The sequence below is a fragment of the Podarcis bocagei genome, assembly GCF_964188305.1.
Source record: "Podarcis bocagei genome assembly, chromosome: 2".
Classification (NCBI taxonomy): Eukaryota; Metazoa; Chordata; class Lepidosauria; order Squamata; family Lacertidae; genus Podarcis; species Podarcis bocagei.
Window position 1 is genome coordinate 103,434,532 of NC_138126.1, and position 15,549 is coordinate 103,450,080.

A 15,549-nucleotide genomic window follows, 5' to 3' on the forward strand; every position below is an offset into this window, starting at 1 on the left:
AGGTTTTCGGCGTTGGGGAGCCGAAACGTGCGATAACGCAGGCGTTCAAGAACCAAGGTTTGACTGTATACGTACTTAATCAGAGAGAAAGTCCTATCTAAATCAATGAGACTTGGTCTTTAGTAATGTGTATATAAATCCACTGTTAATATGTGACTAAAAGTATTTGTGGAACTAGTTCCCAGGTGGTTGAAGGGGAAATTCTTGAGGATGTTGAGTATTCTTTTGGATGGTAACAGCTTGGCGTGTTTGGAGTGAGACTGCTCCGGAGTTGGCCAGCTGGAGATAACTCCACAATTCATGGCTGCCATTGCATAAATACCTTTTGGATCTCTGTGCCTATTATAGAACTGTTTACCATTAGTTCCACCTCTCATTAGCTGCCCTGCTTTCTGCCCCACCAGACCCAATGAGCAGTGGCCACCATTGAGCCAAAGCCCTAACCTACATAAGAGCTTTGAAGCAGGAGAGATTAGTAAGCAAAGAACGTAACCAGATAGATCAATTTCATTGTTGCATGATTTGAAGGTGTTTTGTACAACATTCTAGTAAGAAATGATTCTGGTTCTCTGGCTTAATTTGTATTGCTTTCATAGGAAATAGAAAAGCTTCTGGAGATGGTGATAAATATCCTCTGTAATACACAGAATGGGTAAGTAAAAGTTGTACATACCTTCCTTAAACATGCTTATTTGGAAAAAGTCCTCAAAGCACAAAACGGAGTCTGAGAATATAGATTGCGATACAGTTATAGAAGGATTACAAAACATTTAACTGTCTCTAAAGAATCATTTTAATAGTTATGTCCTTACAATTATTACCTAGAACATTATTACCTCAGTTTTCATAGCATGCTCTCTGCCTTTAGAATCTAAGTACAGTACAAGTTTTCCTTAGCTCTGCTTTACTAGTTCTTTAATTGTGAATGATCTCAATTTTTCAGTTTCATTGCTAGTTTTATCCTTGCTCTTGTTATCAGATTATGAAATGTGTTTCTCCTTCTGCCAGTAATCTAGTATCTTTTCACCCCGCCACACATGCATATAATCTGCATGCAGGGCTGCACAATTTCAGTAATTATTCACATTCCATAGACTCTCAGAGGTAAAGGCTGCATTAGAGAAACACTGCTTTCTGCACCCACAGTAATTAAAGTATTTCACAATTTAGCATACTGCAGCAGGACTCTTGGAACTCGTATGTGTCAGTCTGTGTAAGACTTCATCAGATGATATGCAGCAAAGTTGAACTAGTAATTCAATACAAGATACCAACTTCATCTGCTGTAATTTTTTCAAGGATTCTTGGACTTGCACCTTCAGAGGTGAGAATTTCTATATGATTTTGCACATTTTTTGTGTATCTGCATATTTTTCTGTGTTCTCCTGAACCAAGTCACCAGGCCATCTGGAAGAGATTCTGTAAGGAAGCTCAAAGGGAAGGGGAAAAGAGGCTAAGTTTGGTCCCCCTATGTCTGATTGCCTTACTTCACTGTTGCCCAGTAGGTTCAGGAAAAAATGTAAAGCCTTCACACAGTGTATTATTTATAAATGTATACACCACATTTCTACAGAATTACACAAAGGTGGCTTATGCAAAACTGACACAGTATAAAATAAGCTAACAGTGCAACCTAAAACAAAGAGAAAATGCAAGCTAAAAACAAAGCAAATTAAGGAGCAAAACCATCAGAAACTAGAAACAAACAAGCACCATTTTAAAAGCAGATCACAGAGTAGAAGATCTGCAATTCTTGCCTTTCTGTGGGTTTTTTTTTTGGGGGGGGGGGTTTGCCAGCATTAACCAGGATTCCTTCTTAACTGATATTGACACGAAATCCCTTATAAGATATGATGGGTATGAGCTTAGGTGACTTTAAAAAAAGAAATACTCTAGATCTGTCAATGTCTGTTACAAAGATCCCAAATGGAACCTCTCTGTTCAGAGACACATGATACCCCTGACGGCCAGATGCTGGGGATTGAAATGTGGTGGCCTTTACCTTCATGCCTTTTGAGTTCTAGAGGTGCATGGTTGGCTGGTATTGGAAACAGAATGCTGGACCAGATGGTGTCAGTGAAGATGCTAGGTGGACCTCACTTGGGATGGCCACCTCTTTTTCTTTTGTAAATAATTACTAGTTTTCAAAATATCCATTTTCTGATACTGTAAATCATGTACTGACAAACAGGGCAATAAAACGAAACTGCATTAAGAAAAATAACCGCAGGTATGTGATAGTGTGGAAACTTGTATCCATTTTCTTCCCCTCCCCTTTTTTTGTTTTCCTCTCTCCATTTTGCTTCTGTTTTTAATGAACTGCAAATGGACAAACTGGTTAGTGTTTACTACGGTTTATTGAAAAAGCAAACTTTAAGTAATAATGATCCTGACTTGTTTCAATAAATACTAATTGACGCTAACTATAGTTCATGCTTTAGTAATAACAACAAGCTGCAGTTAACTGGAAGTGGAGGAGCACATAAGCCCAAACTTGAGTATGTGATGTTAACTGGTTTAAACATCTGCTTAAATTGCATTGGCTAAAGAAGATTCTCTTTACTCTGATATCTTACACTTCTAAATGTATTTGTATTAATAGTTCTAAAGTGTAGTTTAGAATGGAGCCTTAAAAAAATTTTTTTTTTAAATTACTGGCAGGTAAAGGTGCTTTGTGGGATGTGGGTGGCGCTGTGGTCTAAACCACTGAGCCTAGGGCTTGCCAATCAGAAGGTCAGCGGTTCAAATCCCCACGATGGGGTGAGCTCCCGTTGCTCGGTCCCAGCTCCTGCCAACCTAGCAGTTCGAAAGCATGTCAAAGTGCAAGTAGATAAATAGGTACCGCTCTGGCAGGAAGGTAAACGGTGTTTCTGTGCACTGCTCTGGTTTCACCAGAAGCGGCTTAGTCATGCTGGCCACATGACCCGGAAAAACTGTCTGCAGACAAACATCGGCTCCCTCGGCCAGTAAAGCGAGATGAGTGCCACAACCCCAGAGTCGTTGGCGACTGGACAGTTGTCAGGGGTCCTTTACCTTTTTTTAAAAAAGGTGCTTAATTCTAACCAAAATCTGGAATGGAGTTTTGCATGTGAAATACCACCCAGTGCCCAATAATATGGGAGATGCATAAAGTAGAATGAAAGGTTGACATCTTTCTCCAGTATCAGTACTATCTCTCATTATTTAGGTTGTGTATTGCATTCTTTTTTAATATATAGAATATTCTGTATTATCTTAACCTCTTTATTATACCAGAATATGCCTACTGTATTATACTTGAAGGAGGGAGCAGTAAATGCTGGGGTGGGGGGAGAGAGAGACTAATGGAATCGATAGGAGAACTGTGAGATAAAAACCAAAATGTAAAAATCTCAATAGTGGTAGGTTGCTTTTGTATTCAGCGGTTTGTAACTTTCCCTTTTGCATAATAGGTTGCAGAAATATTCCAAAGGCTCTGTGAAGATACCCGGATCTGGTTTCGTCAAGTTTTGACAAAACCTTTGCTAGAAAGTCGTTCATATTCATCTTCAGTTACATTCACATTTCCAGCAGAACTTAAGGTTTGTATTTTCCAGCTAAAACTATCCCAATCTTTGTCAGTATGCAGTGTTTTTTTTCCTGTTAACTTAATGAGGGGTTTTTTAGCAGCTGCCCTTACTTCCTTCTCATACCTATGTGCTCTTTCTGACATGTTAAGAAATGTAAGAGAGTTTATTGTTTGATAGCTTAAGATCTGTGGTTTCTGTCACACCATAGATACAAGGTTTTACCCATCGAAAGTTGGTTCCAGAGAGCCCACCCTAGAGTCACTGTTGCTCAGATGCAAATCATTAAAGCCATGCAGAGAGAGAGAGATAGTGGAGTGCCACTCATTTCCAGACTGGGAATATATCCAAGTTAGTGTGGTGGCTCCTCTACATAGAGCAGGGGACTGCCAAGCTTCTCCTTAGTCCAGCACTTGAACCCAGCAGTTGCATTGAGTTCAAAGAGAGGGATTCTGTACTTCTGAGAACCAAGTGCTTTATTGGTGTGCAAAAATGACCAGTCATAGTTCCTAGCCTAATTATAAAAGTGGTGGGAGGAAGAAGAAGAGGAGGAGTTTGGATTTGATATCCCGCTTTATCACTACCCTAAGGAGTCTCAAAGTGGCTCACAATCTCCTTTCCCTTCCTCCCCCACAACAAACACTCTGTGAGGTGAGGGGGGCTGAGAGACTTCAAAGAAGTGTGACTAGCCCAAGGTCACCCAGCAGCTGCATGTGGAGGAGCGGAGACGCGAACCCGGTTCACCAGATTACGAGTCCACCGCTCTTAACCACTACAGAAAGTTTGTGTGTGAGAGAGAGAAAGAGCGAGATGGGATCTTAACGTATGCTCTCTTAGAGGTCACAGGCTAGGAGTATATGCTCAGTAGGAGAAAGCATAGAGGAGTAGGCATGTTAGCTAAGGACTGGTGTACATGCCTGGTCCCAGCTTTTTAAGAAGGCCTGAGTAGGTTTCCCCCAGAGGCTTGCCAAACACTGTGGGGCAAAGGTGGGACAGTTGATTGACAGTTTATTTGAAAACAGCCCATTACAGTTCCATTTCTGCCAGGTAATCCCAGTTACAAGTCAGTAAGCATCAAGGAGAGGTGTGGTCCTCCTTTTGCATGTAGTATTGAAATGGGCCTCTACCAGGTAAGCTGGCAGGTGAAGGAAGGTGAGGCTGGCATCTACAAGTCTGCCACTGCCAGAATCCCATGAGGTAAGTTCGCAGCCCTAGTGGATCCTGCAGAGGCCTCACGAAATGCCTCTTGTCAGAAGCTGATGTCGCTGATGGGGATCTGGTCACTTATTTTTTGCCACTTTTTAAAAGCTCCTGTGAAGCATGCAACCTGTCTTCTAAAGATGCAGGCATTATCCCTGTCGTCTTCATCATTCCATTTTTTGTATTTCTCACCTACTGGGAAAGGGTAGGGGATTGTTGTCGCATGCTGTTCTTTTCTTCTGCCAAGAAGAAAAGAGGGCCTTGGCCAGGGAGAACCAAGGGCCTATGAATACAACCCCCTTCTGCTCTTAATTTGGGTTAATTTAACTGAATAATAATTTTCTTTCTTAGGCTTGGGATCATTTTTTGAAAATAGACTTTGCCAATACAACATTCACAGAAGAGTGGAAGAAAACTTTAATCACAGATATGGAAGGCAGAATCAAAAAGGTACTGAGATGAATGGATTATATTGTATCATATGAAATGGAAACTACAGTGGTACCTCGCAAGACGAATGCCTCGCAAGACGAAAAACTTGCTAGACGAAAGAGTTTTCCGTTTTGAGTCGTTCCGCAAGACGAATTTCCCTATGGGCTTGCTTCGCAAGACGAAACGTCTTGCGAGTTTGTTTCCTTTTTCTTAAAGCTGTTAATAGCCGCTAAGCCGTTAATAGCCGCTAAGCCGCTAATAGCCGTGCTTCGCAAGACAAAAAAACCGCAAGACGAAGAGACTCGAGGAACGGATTAATTTCGTCTTGCGAGACACCACTGTACTACATTCAATCTAAATCAGGGATGGGAAACCTTTTCCCCATGGCTACTTTTCAGCAATGAGCAGTGCCAAATATGTGTGGCCAGAGTTGAAAGTGGGCATGGCCAGCCCCACAATATTACACACCACCTTTTCCTGATGGACTCTAGAGCCAGGTAGCCTGTGTAAAATTATGGCATACCAGCCTAGACAGGAAGTGTCTCAATTAAATTGCATGTCAGTTCCGCCTTCTAGGCAGTCTTGTTTCAGGAGATGTCTGCTGTCACTCCATGTCACTATCATATTGAGGAAAGATCCTTTTCCTTAACAGAGCTGGGAAGCTTGACCAGCAGGGACAAGGAGAGAGTAACCCAAATTCAAGTTACAATCCCTTGCCGATCCTCATCTTTTGCTGATCCCCATCTTTTTTTTCTGGGTCAACACCTGGCCTTACAAAGGCAAATGGATAGGGAAAGGCAGTCTTATCAAGCCAACCAGGCCACAGCTCTGGCCCAGATCTCATTAATGAAAGCAGCCTTAGTGAAGAAGAGGCCTCTCCCATTCCTCTCAGTACCCCAGTTCTGCATATCAGGAGACCCCACCTTGGGTCATCAGAGAGAGATTTCCCTGCTCACAGAGACACTCCAGGCCCTTTACTCCCTTCCCCTATGAACCACTGATGCCAAATGCAATGTAGGGTAGCGGCAATGCAGTTCCTTATCAGATAATGACTCTGAGCCCAAGCAAGAGCAGCTGCTGTGGAAACAGAATTGTATGTCCCTTGATCTCTTTAGTACCTGTCTCAGCTGAACTTACGTTCCACTCCTGGAGCACCTACCTCTTAAAGTGCAACTATTCCTCCCATCCACCAAGGTGACACAAAAATCTGTTTTGTCATTACTTAAAAAGTCTCACCTTTTTGCAATGGACAGTGCCACTTATCAGTAACAAAAATCCTCCAGTTATGCTAATCCACAGTACAGTACAGACTGGAGGATCATCAGGAAGTTTTTTAAGTTTGATGTTTTATTATGTTTTTATGTGTTGGAAGCTGCCCAGAGTGGCTGGGGCAACCCAGCCAGATGCGCAGGGTTTAAATAATAAAATTATCATTAGTTACTATTACTAGAAAAATTTATTTGCTTTGTTTTATTGTTCTAAATTACTTTACCTCCATGTTTTCCTTATCTGATAATCTTAAATAACTGGAACCAGGTAGAATGTTTTGTTTTTCTTTTTGCTCTTCCCTGATAGGAATCTGCTGTTAAACAGATTAAAGCCTACTGCTGTTGCCATGAGGAAATGGAACAATTTGACCCTATGATTAGCAAAGCTTTTGAAAACTGTGCCATAGACGCTATAAAATTAGCATACCAGGTACTATATCTAAAATCTTCTGAATCCTACACTTATTTTCCAAGTACTGTTACTTTGTTGAGATTATGCTACATGTGCCTGACTGTGGGAGTAAGCAATAATGGGTTTGTGATTCAATGCCACAGGTAAATCCAGCTTGACTTCCTGGATTGCCAATCAAGGCAGGCTGACAAATCATGTAACTGGGAGCCATTTTTGTGTGGATAATCCCTGCTCAGTGACAATCCTAGGATTACAAAGTCATTCCTCAACTGTATTTTTGTCTCATCAAATTTAAATCGATTTCTATTGCCATATAATTTACCCTTTGGGAAAGGACAGCAAATTATTTGGCAAATCTCACAATGAGCAGATCTGTGAAAGCAAGTTCCTTTTGGAATCTGTTGGATTGGGCTGCATTATGAATAGTAAACTTTTTAAAATGATGTAGCAAATTTGTGAAAATAAAATGACAGACTCATCGCTATCTAATGCTGTCAGGTCTGGCCTGCCCGTGAGGCAAGGTGAGGCAGTTGCCTTAGCGACAGGCTCTGGATACCTGGAGAAGGTGTTTGCCTTCTCCAGGTATCCAGAACATATGCATTGCCTCTAGCGGCAAAACATCCAGGGCCCTGAACCCTCTACATATTTTGCGTCTTATGTAGGAACAGACTAATCTCCTTGAACTGATATCTCGTTACAATTTGAGCAAGCTGGGTAAACTTGTATCTGCTGCCATCATAAAATCATGGCCAACTGATGTAGCAGGGAAGCCTATAAGAGATTTGGAAGGCGTGCTGAATCATCTGCTTGTTTGGCCAGACATCAAGCATCTTTTCATCTTCAATGGTAAGTGCAGCTATTATTTAATGGGTAAAGTTCTGGGAGCAGGTGGGAAATATCTTATTATTGAAAGGAGCACAGAGGGTTATTTAATATCAAAACAGAGTTGGATAGGAGGAGAATTAGAATTGGACATTGTAGAAAGGAAAAGTCAGTTAAGGTTTAGTAACTGGTAGAGGATTTATGCTGAAACGCAAATATTGTGCGTATTGGAAGAGTATGATGTTGCGGGCTATTGCAATTCTTTTATGTTTTATTTCTTCTGACGAATAATGGGTCACCGTTGTTGTAAGGAGGGCAGCAAACTTTCAAACTGTGTGTAGAACAGAGAGACGTTAGGAAACCTAAAGGGGTCACCTTGCTTCCAGCTGCCATGGGGGATGAAGTTATTTTAGCACCTAAGGACAAAGGTTGTTTGCTTGTTTTTAAAATACCTGACTGATCTAACAGGTGAGGTTGGAAACATTCTGGACCAACTTACTGAAGAAGCCCAAGAGCTAATGGCCAGCGCTGACTCTATATATACAAAGGTTTCTGATGAACTCATGACAGGCCATATCCTAGTTAAACATTTAGAGCTGGTTTTAAAGCACAAGAAGCAGTTTCTGTCCATTTGGGAATTAAGTAAGTGTGTTTATCTGTATATATAAATGGAAAGATGTGTAAAATGTAGGACTGAAGTCCAGTTAAGAAATGCTAATAAATGATTCTCAATTAAAGCATATCCATTTAATGTCAATTTGAATTGACATTGAATTGCATATCGTTTTAAAACTGCAGTTCTGAAGCAAATATAGTGGCTTTGTGTTTAGTTGACACATGTATTGTAGCTGTCATTTGCCAAATTCACATTTTGTAGTAAGCCAAACTATTGCTCACCAGGACCATGTGAATTTGTGAATTAGGAGTTTGCAGCTTGGTCTATTTTACTCCCATTCCATGCTGAGCTAAGCTAAGGTTTGGTTTAGTGTATTGCCTGAGCCCAGGATTATGGTTAAGCTCCTCCTCATTACAGACTGTAGCCAGTGTTCGTTCCATTCTCCAGTAGCCCACACATTTGCAGAGTCCCAGTAAGTCATGGCTTAGCATGACATGCAAACTAGGTTCACATACAATTAGCATGCCTATTGTGTGTGAAAGATGGGAGAATATTTCTTCTAAGATAGTGATTGCTATTTGTAGCCTTTTATAAGGTTGGGGTGGGATTCAGCTAATGAGCCCTACCAGTGGAAGCCTTCTCAAGGACTTCCCCTAGCACAGCGGACCTTTTTTTCACATGTTCCTCCCCCTGTGTCTCACTTGTCCCCTCCCCCCCCCAATAATTGGCTCAGCGGGTTGGGAGAACCCTTGGAACAGCATGCAAAGAAAGGAGAGGGGATATTGCTCCATCAGACAAGCAGAAATGCTTACACTGACAGAGCAATCTGCTTACCACTGTGTTGTGTTACTCCTGCTGTATTAAAGATATTCCTTCTTAAAAATGAGTGCACCCTTTGGTTGATCTTTGTTTTTATCCAATCGTGGGATAGGAGACAAGGGAAGCACTTAAGCCTGAAGCTTCACTTGGGCTCGGGGTGGCTTGTGCATGTAATGCTAAATCACCGTTTAGTGGTATTTGCACACCAGCTGTTGAGAAGCAGAGTTCTGGAATGCCCTTGTTCTTTAAGAGCTTATTTGGGAGATAGTGAGTCCAAGTTTTGTAAAAGGAAAAAAAATAGGGATTTTGTGCAAGTGATTGTAATTGGCAATTTTCATTTCAGGGCCCAAGCATATTTCGCTGTTTGATGAAAAAGAGCACAGATCAAAACTAGAAGGAATACTTGGCTTGAGGCTGCAAGAACTACTGTATGTCAAGAGGGAGAAAAACTGTTTGGAATCCCTCTTGAACATGTGCAGGAAAGTGCAAGAGTATATAAAAGGTATTTTTAAAGGGGGAGGGTAATTTTAAAACTCTGGCTCTGTTAGTTTTCCTTTGCAAAGATTGTTAAAGATTGGGAGTGGAAATAAACCATGGAATGAGAATGTCCCAGAACTCTCCAACAACAGAAAAGCAGATTGATCCAAGTAGAAAAATTGGGTAGAAATTGCAAATTATTGTTCATTTTTTAAACAAAGGTCACAGTTTGGTGTTTGATGCTGCAATGTGAACCATTGGACAGCAAAGATAAGACCCACTGAAGTTTTTTGTGTGTGTGTCCAAGTTCTGATTTTCTCTTTACTTTCAGTGGAAATTTCTGAAATAGAGCAGAAGCACAGTGAAAACCTGGCCTCAAAAGCACTGGACGATGTTGTGAATGTGAGAGACATTTCCCAGAGTGCTGATAAAATTGAGACATATTACCACCTGAGTCCAGCCCTGAAGAAGATAGCGGAAATTGTGAATAACTTTAAAGAGAGTGACGTCTTCCAGTACTGCTGGGAGTGGGCAGCCAAAAAACTTGTCGTTGACGAAGACATTCCTGCTCTGGATCTTGATGAAGTGCCTCTCTCCCTTTTTGATCCTTGTTACAGTGAATTCTTGAGGCTGTATAACAGTCTGAAATCTGGGGAGCTCATGTTTTCTGAAGTAGACATGCTCTTCAGAGATTTTACTAACCGTTACGAGGATCTGAAAAAGGATTTTCAGGTTATGTGCAATCTACAGCGTCAGGATGGTGGAGAATGGATAGATGAGCGGATTCAACAAATCCAGCAATATCATGAATTGCATTTGGCCATGGACTCTGCTAAGGTTATCGACAAGGTCAGGGAAGGTTTGAATCTCTCTGGTGACTTCAGAGTCCTGCAACAGTTACTTAACTTCGTAAGTATATTTCTTTGAAACCACAGTTCGAGAGCTTATCCAGTAAACTTATGTAGCTTCATTCTGTTCAAAAGCCGACAGAGTGCACTTTTCATTGGGGTCTATATGTTATCACAGGAACACCAAATGTGGATTACATATAGAGTTGTTTAGTACTTTGGCATTTTGGATCTCTTTAATTTCTTTAGCATGGTTTTTCTGCACTGAAGACAAGAGAGGTTTTTTTTTTTTGTAATTACACCCCATTTGTGAATTGCTTTCCCCAAGGATGTCCAGCCATTAGCCCCCCCCCCCAATTCCTAGCTACTTAATACTGTCAGGCATTTGGTTTGTAGAATTTTATAATCATATTAAAGAGGCAATTGTATGGGTTGGATTCAGGGTAGGTGCTTGCAAGACAGAACAATCCTCTCTCCTCCTACTGTGTACTGTATAAAATGCAGGGGCACATAGGAAGAGGAGAGGGGGAAGTCCTTTTGCATTGGTGGAACTTTTTCTGGCTTCCTCTAGCATGCCAACTTAGTTGAATCTAACCCTATACTACGTTTCTATTCCATACTGCAGAACCATCTACACGCAGTAGGCAATTTAGAGGGTATGCAATTTGGAGGGTATGCAAGACACATATAACTTATGGCTCAATTTGCCATGTGGATATTGTGTAACTGGAGAAAGCAAAACAAAAAAATAACAAACTTTTAAGGACATTTTGACAGGCAGAAAAATAATCTCTATGCTACTAAATAGTCTATCTATGCTACTCAATATAATTTTGGGAGTCAGGTGTGTCCTGATGAGTATTCATCCATGTGGTATCTACTGAGTAGTGGATCAAGAAGTGTAGCAACCAGTGCAATCAGGATATCAAAGGGCAGATACAACTAGCTACTTAGCTCATGGTAACAGTTTCCAAATTTAACTGCATGTGCTGTTCATTTGCCATATCTAATCAAGTTTAGCTCACTTGCATCCCCACAAAGAGTCAGAAGTAGTAAGGATGTGGTGATATTTAAATCATAGCCATTGTGGGCAGATTGGGAGGAAGGGGTTGAATTTAAATCTAGCGGAATAAAAGATGTGCCTAGGTGCTACAGGCTTTCATCTTACCTACATGGCTTTCACAAACTCTGCATTAGAGTTACAGGAGGCTACTATGTCATAAGGCCACTTGCCATCTACACTATACTCTGAGCAGCATCTCCAAAATGTTTCATCATGGGATGGCACGTTACCATAGTTTTTCCCCCCTTGTAAAGACAAGGGGATTCCAGTTCTTGGGAGATTTTCCTTTCACTTTGTATAGAATCTGTTGTAGTTGCAACAAGCAACAAATGTCTCTCTATAAAGCAGCCTAACTCATTGTTTTCCGAAAGGGAAAAATATAAATAAATGTTCCCCTGCTGTATGGATGCCATGGTAATATCTGGTTCAATTTCTGATGTAGATATTGTGCTTCCACTGGTTTGGACAGCTAAACATGGCTTCTGTCTGATTTTATGATTTAATTCATTTTCCTTTCTACCCCCCCCCCAATGCCTTCACAAACAAACAAAAGCCTTGGTTGCGGTCAGTGGGGCAGCAGCGGTAGGGTGATCCTGATCCTTTGCCATTGGAACACTGAGTGCAGCTGCAGGTTCCTGAGAGGGGCGAGGTGTGGGGAGCCATTGCAGTGTTCCTAGAAGGAATCGTGTCTGAAACAATCCATGATGCCTCCTCTTGAAACCCAGCACCATGGGGCTGAAAAATGGGAGATGGAAATCAAGGGAAAGGTTTTCACATCCTTAATGTGCAGTACAATCCTATTATTCCCTTTTCAGGTACAGAAATTCCAGTTTCAGGGAGAGAAGCTCTCCTCCATGAGTATTGAATTGATGCGTGTAAAAAAATCGCTGCAAGACATAACTGAACCACGTCGTAGGTGCCTTGAGGAGCTGGCACTCAGGAGGGATTTCGTCAGCTGGGTCAAAGAATCCCTGGAAGGTAGAACAGATGTGCACCTGACATTCTTGTTTCTTAGTTTTAAAAGGCTAAAAAGTTACTGGGACATATGATGTACACGTGTACACTGTTATATTATGTACAGTGGTACCTCTGGTTACGTACTTAATTCATTCCGGGGGTCCGTTTTTAACCTGAAACTGTTCTTAACCTGAAGCACCACTTTAGCTAATGGGGCCTCCCGCTGCTGCCACGCCGCTGGAGCACAATTTCTGTTCTCATCCTGAAGCAAAGTTCTTAACCCGAGGTACTATTTCTGGGTTAGCGGAGTCCTGAAGCGTATGTAACCCGAGGTACCACTGTATAGGTGTATTACATGATGTATTTCCTCATTTTGTTTTCTGTACAAGCTGGCACCTGCAAGATGTCTCAGTGCAGGAGGGACCCCAAAATGGGATGTTGTATTGTCCATTTCTCAGCCACCAACTCCTTTCTCATTCCCTTGTCTCATGCTTCCTGTTTTTCTCCCTTAAATTTGTTATTTCCTTACACATTGAGGAACACATAGCTCTACACTCAAGACACATATGCATGTGCACACAAACTTAAATGTGGGCAGGGCATAGGAAGGAGGATCTCTTTCCACTTCATGTCTCCATCGTATTTTTATTTGTACAGGCAGCCTTATCTTTAAATGAGACATGCACAAGGTTGAGAGAAGCAATCATTTCAGCAAGAAAAATTACTGAACTAACAGGACTTTCCATAGCAAATTATTTTTGTAGTTTTTACTTGGACAGAGTGGTTTTAAGAATGGATCCATCATATATTTCCAAAGTGAATTATTTTTTGCATAGGTAACAACTTTTTTTGTCCTTCTCCCTCACATCCGTTGGAAAAAGCATGGCTTTCCTTGGACATATGGAGAGCACTGAAAATGCATGTCTGTGTTACAGGTTTTGTTCTGTTAATGAACTCCTTATTTTATTATTTTTCATCCTAACACACTAGGGAAGAAGGTGCCCAGTTCCACTTTAGCAAGGTTGATGTATTATGCTAGCTTATGAGCCCCTCAAAAATTCCTGTTTGAAAAATCAGATTTCAGTGCATTCAGGGTGGTTGTGACTATGGCAGCTTTCTCAGCAAATGTACCTCTTAATGAGGTGTGTGGGGAAGCTGCATGGGCAACTTCAGCAATGTTTATGAGGCATCATAAGATTGGTAAATATGCTTTTCATGAGGTGGCTTTTGGGAGGCAAATCCTCCAGCAGGTTTGTTAAGGGGAAGTCATAGAATAGAGAGCCCACCCAATTGAGATCTTACCTTTATTCAATCCAACCATGCCACCTTTGGAAGGAACAATTGTTCTCCTCTGAAGGGTGCATCTCAGAAGTGTTGAACACATGGCATGGGCCCAACCTACAATCTAGCTTCCTTATATAGGTTCAGAGAGCGCATCAGGGTTTTCCCTGTAGGTCGCCATGAAGCAGACTAATGTTTGAGGGGCATGGCCAATGGACAAAGAGCAAGATGCATTTCCTGTTTTTAATTTGAGAGGGCAGCATAGCCCACAATGTCATTTTTTCAGAACCTCTGAGAAACACCTTTCAGATTATCACAATAGTTCTTTTGCCTCCTTGTGGTTTACTCCACTTCACAACTTCACATAAAAAGCAAAGGAAGCAAACAAACGTAAGTAATGCAGACTTTGTGTCAAGCACTGAATAAAGATGTAGGTCCTAGTAGAAAGACATGGAGTATTTCCAGGGGCGGAACTTATAGACAGTAAACTTTGGGGTGTCTTTCACTTTGTTTATTTGCCTTAGATAAGAATGAGCTGAAGGTATTTGTGGACTTAGCTTCTATCTCTGCGGGAGAAAATGACATGGATGTGGATCGTGTGGCTTGTTTCCATGATGCTGTCCTTGGCTACTCCTCCCTGTTGTATGACTTGAAACGGGAATCGGGATTTGGGGAGCTCATGAAGTGCTTGAGGAAACTTTGGAAAGCTCTGGAGAGTGACAACAACCTCCCAAAGAAACTGGTAATTCCTGCAGTTGGACCTTAGTTCATCTGTGTATATCTGCTGTTATTAAGCTGTGTATTTTATAAAGATACTGCATCCAGTGTGAGTTTAAAGGTAAAGGGACCCCTGATCATTAAGTCCAGTCGTAGACGACTCTGGGGTTGTGGCGCTCATCTCACTTTACTGGCTGTGGGAGCCAGCGTTTGTCCGCAGACAGCTTCCGGGTCATGTGGCCAGCATGACTAATCTGCTTCTGGTGAAACCAGAGCAGTGCACGGAAATGCCTTTTACCTTCGCACTGGAACGGTACCTATTTATCTACTTGCACTTTGACGTGCTTTTGAACTGCTAGGTTGGCAGGAACAGGGACCAAGCAACGAGAACTCACCCTGTCGCGGGGATTCGCACCGCCGACTTCTGATCGGCTAGCCCTAGGCTCTGTGGTTTAGACCACAGCGCCACCCGTGTCCTGGTGTGAGTTTACTGTAGATATATTGAAGGGTAGAAAATTATTGGTGTGGACATTGAGATTTTGTAGGGATATCCACCTTGTAGCTACTTAAACCTACATTCTGCAGAGTAGTGTGTGCTTTGTATGTGAATATAATTTATGCCTGTGCTCTGTTCTACCGCATACACTGCAGTTATGTGCATCATACCAGCTGGTGGGCTCAGTAGCTACTTTTAATTTCATGAAATATCTCTGGGCTTCACAGCACAGAATAGCGGAACAGAAATGTCCCAGATTCAAATAATCATGTCCTTGAGTGAGGGTTGTCATTTAGCAACACACCATGCTCCCTTGTCATCCATGGCTATGCTATTATCAGCATATGATTTGTTCTGGGATAAAATATGGGACTAGTTCAGAGTATATCTTCTCCCTAAACCCTACAGCGTGATTCTGCAAGATACTTGGAATGGCTAAAAACAATAAAAGAGAGTCATGGTTCTGTGGAACTGTCATCTATATCACTGGCAACTAAAATCAATAGCAAGGGAATCTACCGAATTAGGGCGCCAGCAGAAGGCCGGAAGGTAAGACCATACTTGTAGTATATTGTCCCAGTTTTTGTAACCTTTCT

At 41.6% G+C, this 15,549-nt stretch overlaps 1 protein-coding gene across 4 annotated transcripts in view; it reads left to right on the plus strand.

The window, feature by feature from the left end:
- LOC308579837 (E3 ubiquitin-protein ligase RNF213-like) overlaps positions 1–15,549 on the plus strand; it is a 92,171-nt gene that overhangs the window by 30,593 nt on the left and 46,029 nt on the right. For all 4 annotated transcript variants that reach the window (XM_081180797.1, XM_081180795.1, XM_081180796.1 and 1 more), the window contains 12 exons: positions 597–652; positions 1,171–1,324; positions 3,432–3,560; positions 5,097–5,195; positions 6,753–6,875; positions 7,520–7,703; positions 8,148–8,321; positions 9,458–9,616; positions 9,923–10,500; positions 12,318–12,480; positions 14,265–14,482; positions 15,362–15,502. In XM_081180797.1, coding sequence (XP_081036923.1) covers positions 597–652; positions 1,171–1,324; positions 3,432–3,560; positions 5,097–5,195; positions 6,753–6,875; positions 7,520–7,703; positions 8,148–8,321; positions 9,458–9,616; positions 9,923–10,500; positions 12,318–12,480; positions 14,265–14,482; positions 15,362–15,502 — 2,178 coding nt within the window. The remainder of the gene's footprint in view (positions 1–596; positions 653–1,170; positions 1,325–3,431; positions 3,561–5,096; positions 5,196–6,752; positions 6,876–7,519; positions 7,704–8,147; positions 8,322–9,457; positions 9,617–9,922; positions 10,501–12,317; positions 12,481–14,264; positions 14,483–15,361; positions 15,503–15,549) is intronic.